Source organism: Asparagus officinalis, chromosome 6, assembly GCF_001876935.1.
Source record: "Asparagus officinalis chromosome 6, Aspof.V1, whole genome shotgun sequence".
Classification (NCBI taxonomy): Eukaryota; Viridiplantae; Streptophyta; class Magnoliopsida; order Asparagales; family Asparagaceae; genus Asparagus; species Asparagus officinalis.
The window spans coordinates 60778796-60791820 of record NC_033799.1 but is presented as its reverse complement, the minus strand read 5'-3'; the positions used below and the strand labels follow the sequence as shown (position 1 = coordinate 60791820).

General features: G+C 33.8%; 1 protein-coding gene across 1 annotated transcript; it reads right to left on the bottom strand.

The window, feature by feature from the left end:
• Positions 4611-5423, bottom strand: LOC109846232 (pathogen-related protein-like). Its single transcript, XM_020415456.1, has 2 exons — positions 5118-5423; positions 4611-4748 (listed from the first exon to the last, which is right to left on the bottom strand). The coding sequence occupies exons 1-2, from the start codon at positions 5421-5423 to the stop codon at positions 4611-4613; spliced, it is 444 nt and encodes a 147-aa protein (XP_020271045.1).

Sequence of the window (13025 nt, the reverse complement as noted above, 5' to 3'; positions counted from 1 at the left end):
GTTATTAGAATCAAGAAGGCCCAGCTTCCATTTTTTTCCTTCCCCTTGTTTTCCTCTCACGTATGAGTTTTGTTAGAGATTTTTTTTTTGGAAATATCTCCCACATTAAAAAAATAAAAAATAGAAAAAATAAAAATAAAATCTTTAACCACTTAACCAATTTTTCCATTTCCCATGTTTAGAATCCTAGAAAATCTCTAACCTCTTAACTATTCCATCTCTTTAAAATCTATATACATCTCCTCCACTTTTTCTTTACAATAGCTTTTAAAAAAAACTACAGAGAAAAAAGAGAAGGAGAGGGACGAGGTTTGGAGTTTCCTCTTGGCTTTGGGGCTTATAATCTTTTCTTTAACGGATCGGCAAGCATCTCTTTCCTCAATTATTTTCTTAAATTTTTTTTAGCTTGTTCTTCATGCGACTCATTTTTTTTCCTTTCATAGAAATAAATAGTGGAATTCATGTTTAATATAAATTGAGATTTTTTCATTTTTGATTGTTATATTCTTATTTGGGAAATGAATAATAGGATTTATAATCCTAGGATCAATTTTTTCACTAACTTATTTATTTATTATATTGTTCCCTCCATGATCTTAACATTATTATTAATACTATTAATATCAACTAATTTTCGTATAGAGCAAAAGATAAAATTTTGATTTATATAAGATTTATAAACTTTATCATTTACTTATTTGAAAAAAAAATTATTTAGGAATTTTGCAGAAAAGCAAGATTTAGTTTTTGCTTGCATTCCCTTGAACATGAAACTGTGACTGGTTGTTGTGATTAGTAGCTTTGGACAATGACACAAGGGTCTGTGGATCAAGTTCTAGAGTCTTTATTTTTCACAAAGAAATGTATTTTTGGTCAGTTTGAACTCGAACCTGACCCGGTTCGGACCCGCTATTAAAGTAGACCCGTTTGTATCCAAGATACAGCAATACCCAACCCAATTGGGTCTATAACTCCTCAAACCCGACCTGTTTGGACCCGTTACTAAATTGCTGACCCGTTATCCATTTTCCAAACCCGTTTGGATCTATAACTCCAAATTACAAACACGTTATCCGTTTCCCAGACAGTTTGGACCTATAACCCCAAATTACTGACTCGTTTGACCAAGTTGGGATCAAAAATCCTATTTTAGACCTGTTTATGCGTCTTTCCCACTAAAATCAGTTTTACAGATTTATATGGAGTCAATTTTAAAATTTGTTTGGCCTGCTTGACACTAAACAAATATGCTAATTAGTCATTTTCCGTTTAATAAGATGATTGATGACATTATTTGATCTCTTGATGCTTCTTGGATCGACTGATGCTATATTTGGTCACCAAGTGATGTTTAATAGGATTGATTGTGTATGAAGACGACTTCTTTAAAAATGTGATTTATAAGCGTGCTTTTATAGCATAGCCATGTTCTCGATATCGATATTCAGATATGAGATTTTTCCTTAGCTATTACTACTGTAGCATCCACTAGACGATGCACCCCTCTTGATTGGACATGTTCTGGGTCACGGTTATCTTTCATAGTTTTATGGAAGCCGTTCAATGTTTACTATGTGGTTAGTGAACAACATTTCATGTACAGTCACTTAGATTAAACAAAAACATGGGGGTTTATAAAGAGGAATTGATGGAGAGTATAACACGTATATATATATATAATATATATATATATATATATATATATTATTAATATTAACTTATATATATATATATATATTATATATATATATATATAATATATATATATATATATATATATATATATATATATATATATATATATATATATATATATATATATATATATATATATATTATATATATTATATATATATATATATATATATATACTATATATATATATATATATATATATATATATATATATATATCTATGTATATATATATTATTAGTATATATATATATCTATGTATATATATATATATATATATCTATGTATATATATATATATATATGATATATACATATATATATATATATATACATATATATATATATATATACATATATATATATATATATATATATACATTATATATATAATATATACTAATATAGATTTATATACTATATATATATAATATATATATATATATATACATATATATATATATATATACATATATATATATATATATATATATATATATATATATATATATATATATTAAGGGGCCCATCCTAACTTGCATCCGTGTTCCCAGGACGGTTTACGGGAAATCGACTGATGTACATGAAATATTCTTCTCTAATTCAAATAACATCTAAAGTAATAAGAAAGCGCTTGTGTGACTTGTGGTTGACCTTATTTGATATCTATAATTAGCATTTTTTATCATCTTTAATTGAGTTTTCATTTTTCTTTATCTATGTCACATTACACTTATATGCGCACAATTCCTTCATTTTACATGCTTTTTGGGAGTTTTCTGACTCTTCTAAGATTTGTGCGCCCCAGAATTGGGAACTGTTCTTTATTCGCAGGATCGAGAGTATTTCGAGGGGCAAGCTCATTAGCAGTGATCACTGTTCATTCTATCAGTTCTTCAGTTTAGTTGCTTTAAGCAGTTAATTGGTTTAGGTTTTCTCTTGAGTCACGCGTCATTTTTTTTCTAAACTATGATGTAAAGTTTTCTTTACTCTTCCCCATCGTGGATAGTTGTGAACTCGTATTTGGACTCTGTTCTTTAGGAGATTTCTTATCTATACATTTCTTTTAATATCTTGATTACATGCTCTATGTTGTGGTTTTGGCATTATATTGATATATAGGATGATCCAGAGGCGTGAATGTGGCTGTATGATTGCATTACCGACCGAGACACGTTCCAAACTATTACATTTTGGAACCAGGGCGTGACAACTAGGGCCGCCTCAAGCATTTTTGAGGTACTAGGTAGAGAAAAATATGTAGGTACTTAATATTTTTTAAAATTAAATATTAGTTTTTAAAAAATAGATTTTATATAAAATTTAATTTTCTAGCTTTTTGAGATGCAAAGTTACTAATTAAAATTTTAAATTCATGTTTTGATAATAAATCCTTTTCAATTGATAAAATTGCCAAATTATTTAATCTTTCTTGAGACATTGTTGAGTGTAAATAAGATGTTATTAATTATAGTTTTGAAAAACTTCTTTCTGCTGAAGCTATACTAACAGGTATTCTGAGTAGTATTCTATAAGCTAACCATGCATTGGGAAAAGAATTTAATTTTTTTATAAGGTTTAGTATCTCAAGTGCTGTTTTTAATTCAAGATTTATTATTTCTTTTAAAACTTTTAGTTCTGAAAATAAATTTTTGATGATACTTTAAAGTCTATCATTGTTTACCTACATGAATATGATAAAAGATTAAACAAATATTAATTTTTATTTAGATTAATTAGAATGAGCATCTAGGAATAATTGCCCCAAATTAAAAACACCATGTAAGGATTAAAATCTAATCAATTTAGTTGAATAAAAGATAATATGAGGAGAATGAATGTAAATTTATTAAAATAAATAAAAACCAACAAGCTTACCTTTTATTTTGGGGTCTTATGGATTAGAATTGCAATTATGTATGTTGAATATAAAAAATAAAAAAAATATGAAAGATGAGTGAGTGCGAAAAGGTGAGTGACTGAGAAGAGAACAAAGGAAGTTAGCAAGAGAAAAAACGCATAAACTATGCATAAACGAGAATAAATATTTAATATGTGTTTTTTTACCATTACAATCTAATTGATTATAGAAATAAAATATAAAAAGTTACAATTAAACTTTATTAGTGTTCTTTTCCAAAGATAAAGATAATTATAGCAATAAATGATCAATTAAAGAAAATTTAGAATCCTAACAATAGTCAACTTCTTATATTTCCAAAATAAATTAATAATTTTATTTTATTATATATACATATATTATAGAGAATATATTTTTGGGGGCCCCAATAAAATGGGAGCCCTAGGCATATGCCTTAGTGGCCTATGCCTTAAGCCGGTCCTGGTGACAACCACCATGCGGTCGAAGAGGAGGATAGAAAACTGAGGATCCCAAAATAGACAGTGAATATGTCAGGATCATAAATGAGTTGACAGATTATTAATTCATCAAATCATTGTAAAAATCAAGTATGAGTTATTTGTGCGAGGCATTGATGTATGATATATTATGTGCCAGCTTGAGCAGGAATATTAAAAGCATTGAGCCTTAAGTCTACATGTTTAGTGCCACATCAACTAAACCTATCTTATATTATTATAAACTCATAAATAGAGAGCCAGAGGTATTCATGGTAATCAATGAATTAATAAAGCTCATTTAATTGTTCAACATAAGAAAAACACAAAAGCAGAATTAAGACATAGAAAATTCAATTTTTTTCCAACTACTTTTCCAACATTTTGAGCGAAAGAAACCATGTTTGAATAAGAAAATATCTTGTGATTATTCATAACAAGCACATTATAATTTGGAAATACGTAATACATAACTATGAATAACAGTTTTCGTTAACCACACTTTGAAAGACACGATAAGGTGTTGAATGCGTAATAGTCATACATATTTTTGAGTGATTTATTTAGTGCTCATGAAAGGGCAACCAGTAGAAGCCGTTAAGTAATCGTCCCTCAGTCCACCGTTGAGAAAGCCTGCCAACAATGCGTTTCCGTCATAGAAAAATTCTACATTTTCAATTTTCATGTCTTCATCAATCTGCCCGTATATAAATTGAATATTAAAAGAACGTAAAATGGATTTATTAACTGAATGGTGTGCGTTCAAGATTAAAAAACACTAATATGTTTAATATATATGTACCATATTAATGAAATACATCACGTAAATGTAGTGATGGAGTTATGTATCGTATCTAGGGTTGTTACCGGGCACCAACGGATTTCACACTTTACAAGTTCATTTTCATAATTTTTCTTGTGTTTACTATTTATAACTCCACTAAAATAAGCCGTGGAGGATAAGTTTGTAAAATTGTCAGCATAAATGTCAAATACAACCTTGATATATGTAAGTTATATCGGGACCATACTAATGCACTGATTATAGATGTAAACCCATGCAAACATGCATTAATTGAAGGAAAATTAAAGAAGGGTAATGCAGGTACCTTAAGGATTGAAATCCCAAAAAGTTCAACCTTCCAATAGGAGAAAGTCCTTTGAAAGGGCCTTCCATAAAAGCCCAGTGCCCAAACTTGTACACAATTGTTGGTGGACCGCTGTAGACATGAAGTATCTCGAATGCAAACCCACAAGGGAACACGAAGATGAAAATTTTATGAGCCGACTCCCTTATTTCTTTCGTCGGATCATAAATCCGAAGATTCTCAGGTAGTGTAGTTTGCAGAAAAGCATTGTAGGCTCCTCCCATTTCTTGAATATCTTGTATAGTAAAAATCTTCCCTCCAGTAAAATTTTGAGAAGAATTAAATTCATGCATATAAAAATACTTACCCTTCAATCTGTGAATCTTTTTCTGATCTGTGTTATGCATTCTAATGATCATATATGTTGGATAGCTGGTTCCTAATCTGTTGTAACAGGTTATTGGAATTCCTAATCTGTTTTGATAGCAGGTTATTGCGATTCCTAATCTATTTTGATAACAGGTTATTGGGATTCCTAATATGTTTTAATTTTGATTTTAGAATTGTTGGACTCCAAGTATGTTTTTGATTTTAGGATTTTTATATATATGTAAAGGTTTAGAAGAGATTATGATCAGAGAATTAGAGAGAAAAAAGAGCGAGAAAAGAGAGCCTATTGAGCACATTGAGAGAGAAATATTGTGAGGGAGTTGAGAGTTTTGTTTAGGATTATATTTGAGAAATTGTGTGAGTTGTAACCATTTGTATTTCTCCTCCATATAGTGAAATCTCTCTATCCTTTCCCTGTGAACGTAGGCAATTTTCCGAACCATGTAAATTATCTGTGTTTGCGGTTTGATTTGTGTCGTATTTTGGTGAATTGCACTTGTGTTTGGTTTTCCCCTCTTGCTTGCCGACTCCTTTGGTTTGCGAGCATGCTTCCGCACGGTGCAAAACAATTGGTATTAGATCTCTTAGGTTTCAGATCTAGGGTTTTATATTTGGTGGAGGAAGATTCATTTTGGAAGCTTGGTTCTTGGAGTTCTAGGCTTCGGTGGAGATAGTGTTGTGGAGTTGCCGTTGAAGATCTCGATTTCCTCGTGTGGTTAGGAGATCTAGTTGGAATCATATCTAGGATTCAGTTGGGTAATTTCTCAATTATATCAAGTTTGAATCTTTCTTTACAATTGGAGTTAGCAAGCAATGGCAAGAGAAAGTGGTGAAAACAGAAAGGCTACGTCGAGTACAGTTCAGGTTGCACTTCAGAATACGAAGAATAGTGTTGTGAAGTATGATAGCAAGATCAATTTTGGTTTGTGGATGAGCAACGTACAGGACGCTCTCGATGCTTAAAATTTGGAAGAGACCATCATGGTCCATGAGAGGCCACCAAAATACGATGAGGCGATATAGGACAAGATTAATATGAACGCTTATGGGGTGATCAAGTCATGTTTGCAACAAGAGCTGAAGTATGATGTGATTGGCGTGACGTCTGCGACGAAGATGTGGGAGATTCTCAACAGCAAATATCTTGCGAAGAGTGTTGAGAATCGGTTACACTTGCTACGAGGATTGTGTAGATTCCAGATGTCCAGGGGTACCTCACTTGCAGATCATATGAACAACTACACAAAGTTGTTGTCGGACTTGGCGAACATTGATGAGAAGATAATAGATGAGTACAAATCAATTATTTTGTTAGACTCCTTACCCGATGAGGAATATGATACATTCATGCTCACTTTGTTGAACGGTAGACCTTCCATCACATAGAGTGAAGTGACTAATACAATGATGAACTTTGATTTGAAGAGGAATGACAAAGAGACTTTCAAAGATAGCACTTCGGGAGAGGCCTTGTCGACGAGAGGAAGAAGTCCTAATCCAAAAGGTGACAATCGAGACAGGTCAAAGTCAAGGGGCCACTACCAATTAGCGAAGAACAAGTGTGTTTTTTATAAGAAACAAGGACATTGGAAGAGAGATTGTTCGAAGCTCAGAGAGAATGAGAATAGAAGGAAGAAAGGCCCAAAGACCAATGAGGTGAATGTCACTAGAAGTGATGATTCAGATGATTCCTGCTTTTCTCTATTGATTACTCCTGATATGAATCATGTGGATGCATCAGATTGGATGCTAGATTTTGGTACTACTTATCATGTGCTCCCTAGCGAGATTGGTTTGCATCATTCGAGAAGCTCGATGGGAGCGTAGTAGTCATGGGAAATGAACAATCCTGTGATATTTGTGGGATAGGTACTGTCAGGATTCGGATGCACAATGTAGTTGTTCGTGAGCTGAATAAAGTAAGATTTGTTTCTCAGTTGAAGAAGAATCTTATTTCTGTTGGAGCTTTGGATGCAAAAGGATTCAATGTGACTTGAGAACACTGTAGAAAAAGTTACTAAGGGATCTTTGGTAGTGCTGAAAGGAGTATGCAGTAGGAATCTTTATTATCTGAAGGGAAGCATCAAGATTGGCCAGGTAGCTTCAGATGTTTCAGACGAGGACGTGAGCAGACTTTGGCACTAAAGGTTAGGGCACACAGGTAAAAAGCCACTGCAGACTTTGTGCAAGCAGGGAAGCAGGAGCTATTGAAGGGAGCCAAGAGTGGGAGGATTGATTTTTGTGAGCACTGTGTTCTTAGCAAGAAGACAAATGTGAAGTTTGGGATAGCCATACATAGGACACCAGGCATGTTGGACTATATGCACACAGATATTTAGGGTCCCACCAAGACGGCATCACTTGCTGGTCTATATTGGTTCGTCACTTTTGTAGATGACTATTCTAGGTGTTGGTGGGTGTACACCATGAAGTATAAGAGTAAAGTCCTAGATTTTCTGGTGGAGTGGAAGAGAAGATTGGAACTGTAGACTGGGAGAAAGATCAAGATGTTGCGATCCGACAATTAGAGAGAGAGAGAAAAGGCACACACCATTATAGTTCTCATGGAATAGATGGATTTCCAGTAGACATTAAATAGAATAGAAGCATACAACACATTTAGGCGCTGATAGTAGTCACGGAGTAGATAGATTCACGGAAGACATAAATAAAATTTATGATCAAATTTCCTCCATTTATTTGTTGGTATGAACTTTTCGCAACTTTTGTTTGCATCATGTTGATTTGCCATGCTTGGCGTAGTTGTTTTTCACTCTAGCTTCTTAGTTTGTATCACATGATTGAATGTTTGTTGGTAAACTAAGTTTCGGTGAATTTTTTATCAGTCAAGAGCTTATATAGAGGGCAAAGTTAAGAATCTCATGGACTTGTCATGTTTATTGAATATACTTTTAATAGTATTTGGTTGTAATTTATACATAGGGGTACTAATTCATATCCGATTCATATCCATTTGTTGAATATCTGTTTCATATCCGTGATCGTATCCGAACTATATCCATTTCTGATGAGTGCGAATATGGTTGAGGTTTTTTCTTACCGAAGATAATATGTATCCGTATCCATATCCATTTACAAAAAGCTGATATGGGTATGGTAAATGTCATATCCGAACCGTATCCGCTCCGTTAACACCCCTACGGGCAGCACACTATTTGGACAATAACCAAATCTAAATTATATACCTAAGCCTTTAATTTTCATTATTTTTCTTTTTTAAAACATAGATTTGTGGAATATATCATGTAATAATTTACATAATTTATGATCTTGTGCAAAAAAAATTAAAACTGAAATTTACTTTCAAACCAAAAGATAACCAACATATTTGCAAATCCATTGTTCTTGACTCAACCAGCTTCCTACTCCGGAATACACCAACCACTTGTAAAAGACAAGAAAAAGATGAAAACCTAAGTTTCTCATATGATTGAAAGATCAATTGAATCTAAAGGACAGAATTTTGGAAATATAAATAACTATATGAATAAAATCAAATGATTGAAAGAACAATAGGATATAATCATTTTTCTCCTCTCTTCCTCCCTTGGTTAGTCATCCTTCAAGTCAAAAACAACCCAAAAACTACATTAAAATTCATCTTTCAACTTCTCTTTCTCAAGTAGTAGAAAAAATAAGCTCAAGTGGCTAGCTGGTTTTTGGAGAAGGAGACTCAACCTTCTCTATTAGGCATATATTCAATATCATTCTTGTCTTGATGATTCTTTTGAGGTCGAATATGAGATCATGATCTAATACTAGTTTAGTCATGCAGACATTAAAATTATGAATCTAGCACTTGCTCGTTGGAAAAGGTGGTTTCTCCGTTCATGCATGGCTCTATAAAGTCTAAAGCCACCATCTTTGTACTTTTTATTTAACAAAGATATCATAGTGCATAAGTCTTAGTTTCTAAATCTAATTTTGAAATAAATTTGGCTCTGGTTAATGGGTTGGATAGACTGCACATATTAATATATAGCTTGATGTTAACATTTGAAATACTCCCTTTAAGATTTATTTGTGAAACTATATTTAAATATCTTTGATTTGAATTTGGTTCGGCCTACTTTGGATATCATTTGTCATCTCAACTCCTAAGCTAAAATCAATGCGTGTGCAATAGAAAAATAGCCTGACCATCATGTATTGTTTTGCATATAACTTTTATTCTAGTTGGAATTAAATAAATAAAACTTCTATTTCTATAAACAGACTCATCTTCTTCCAGTAAAAATTTAATCAAGTATTGATAATTTTTGGTTGAACAAAACCAGTGAGAGACTTTGGACATAAAATCTGAAATTTGTATGCTGTTACATGATGATGCACTTGCACTTATAAGGCAACATCTCCATGAATATTGTGCTCAATCAAAAGCCCTTCGATGTTCTAAAAACTAGACTTGTATTCAATCATTTTAGATCTAATTTATGCAAGTTAGGGACCTCTTTGTTGTAGCAAACTATAACAAATTTGTTGTCCTTGTTGTTCGTTCATGAGCATATATCGCATATAGATTCATGTAGATGTCAAGCAAACATATAACCTAGCATTGTAGAAACTTACATGGATGTACGTGTATGTGGATATAGGTATGACCACTTAGAACCAATCATGGGTACTGAGTAGTTCGTCACAATCTGTAGGTAACCCTTACTTGCTCCCGCTCAATCTAATGAGGGCTCAATTGTTTGTCTTCTTGAAAATTCCATGAGTTCAAATTTTGATGTCAAGCAAATATGTACCCTATTGCTTCTATAAAATCCTATTTGAAGTATTTGAGTCATGGATGTTTGTCAGTTGCTTATCTACTGCTATAACATTGATTATTTATTTCTCTATTTTTTCATCGAAATTCCATGAATTGTTATGCTATGATAAGTTGTCTTGCCTCAATGACTCTATCATTGTGAACATATTTATTGGTTGGCTTGCAGATGCTTTATATTTATGGATTAGTGACCTGTGTGAAGCAAACTTCACCTGTAGGTGGTAAATGAGAGTAAGTCCTAGGGGACAGTGTCCTGTATGTGGAAACTCACCAGTGAGTGTCATATGAAGGCATGTGTTGTTGTTATTGATTAATGGCGTACTTGGAACTTAACTATTGAATTTTTCCCCTTTTGTTTATTCTCATTTGTCTTTATTGTCACTCCCTTTGTCCCCTCTTTTCTAGTTTCATTTTATTTGCAAATTTCAAGTTTCATTTTATTTGCAAATAATGATATTCTCCTTATTTCTCCATACTTTCACTCCTAATTGTCCAAACATAACTTTAGGATCCATGTTCAAATTTTTCTACGCACCTTCCTCATGGGATCGACATTCAAGTGTCATAACAGGACAGAACGATAGAAACCAAAAAAATCCTACAGGGTTTGGCGGTCGACCGCACTTGGTGCCGCGGTTGATCGCGATCGGTCCAAAAACGTGCCTACTTTCGTGCACGTTTGTGGTCGACCACCGAAGTTGCCACGGTCGAACATAAAGCCTCTAAAGTGTTTCCTTCGTCATTTTGCCTGAACTTTTCGACTATATTCGCCAATTCTACAAATCTCTACCTCGGCGAACGTTTTCCCAAAACTGAGCCGACACCAAAAATAACCAAATGTCCAACTTGTTACATCTAGTACGAAGTGGAATAAATCCACGATAACGGACTCAATCCATAACAAGTCAGAAAAACCAAACGAGAGCACAAACAATCTCCCCCATCAATATCAACTAATCCAACCAGCTGCATCAAAAAGACTGCCTACGTATCCTCTTGTCCAAGGAATCAAGCCTCACATAGTTCACCCAAATGGCCTCCAAAGGCCTTCAACATCGAAAAATGTTCAATAGCTCTAAACAATGATTAAATTTCACACCCGAGATAACTTTGGTCAACATATCCGTAGGATTATCTTTTGTGTGAATCTTCTCCAATATGACATCTCCATCATCCAAAACGTCTCGAACAAAGTGGAATCTAACATCAATGTGCTTCGTATGTGCATGATAAACCTGGTTCTCTGCCAAATAGATAGCTGACATGCTATCGTAATACATCCGAAAGGCCTCCTGTGCAATCCCTAAGTCATCTAACAATTTGTGCAACCACAAAGCCTCCTTCACAGCTTCAGTCACTATCATATACTCCACCACTATTGTAGAGAGAGCCACTGTAGAATGAAGTGGACATCTCCAACATACTGGTGCTCCTGCAAATGTAAATACAAATCCTAAAGTAGACCGGTGCTTATCATGATCCCGCGCATAATCAGAATCCACATAACCAATACAATCCTGCCCAATCTTCCCATTCTTCTAAAATTCCAAATCAACATCCACGGTGCCTTTAATATACCGTAGAATCCATTTCACAGCCTCCAATGACCCTTTCCGGGGTCGTGCATGTACCTGGACACCATGCTCACGGCCTTTGATAAATCTGGTCTCGTACACACCATCACATACATCAAGTTATCCACTACATTGGCATATGAAACCTTTGACATGTACTCTTGGTCCTCAACTGAAACAGGTGACATTTTAGCTGACAGCTTGAAATGGGAATCTAATGGAGTACACACTTGTGATGCCCCGGGGTTCACACAAGGCTGCAGACTGCAGTCCAAGGTGAAATCTGGATTGTCAAACCTGTCAAGCACCAACACTATGCCACAACAAGTTTCACCATCACAGCTGCTATCTCCCTAGTAGAGTCAATAAAAGGTGAAGGTAGAAAACAGGCAAATAAGAGAAATGGTACAAGATCAGAAATACACTGAAAAAAAATAGATGTCGCCAATAAATGAGCCTAACTGAAATAGAATAGAAATATCTCTGAGTCTGAAATAAATCTCAAATACAATGAGTCAAATGAAATCTCACCATGTCTCTCGACCTCTACTAAATAAAACACAAATCTAGAATCTGAAACTAATCAATTAACTGTGGAGTTCTGTAATAGCTACAAATATAATAAATAACTAAGTTGAATCTATGAAGAAGTCCCATCAACCTGCGATTCTCCGTGCGCTGGACTTGTTGCCTAAAAGGGGGGGAAACAACGAGCGCCAAAGCGCTAGCGAGATCATTTCCACCGCTCCCAAGGGGAAAGGGTTAAGAGTATATAAGAAAATAGAGTCAATATGTATAAGTATAAAATCATTCATATAACTTTAAGTAGAGACTGGTATTTAGAAATACACAACACGAGAATTAGTACGTCGAGCGAAGTAATCCAAACAAGAAAACCCTCATGTATATACCATATATCAAATTGTGACACCATAAATACCAATTCCATACTCTATGAATGAAAACAATAGTCAAAAGAAACACACTCCAAACCTCAATTATAAAATACCAAGGTCACCATTTCGAACTACTCTCCCGAAGTTGGTGCAGTAACAATAAAATAAACATTACCTAACTCATAATCACTGTGGCCATATCATGTATGTCACTAAACAAAGAATGTACCC

Excerpts from the sequence above, each read along its gene's own strand:
- LOC109846232 (XM_020415456.1), bottom strand. The coding sequence starts at position 5,423 with ATGGGAGGAGCCTACAATGCTTTTCTGCAAACTACACTACCTGAGAAT. Across the intron at positions 4,749-5,117 it reads TTTTCCTTCAATTAATGCAT|ATTGATGAAGACATGAAAAT; the intron begins GTTTGCATGGGT and ends ATATACGGGCAG.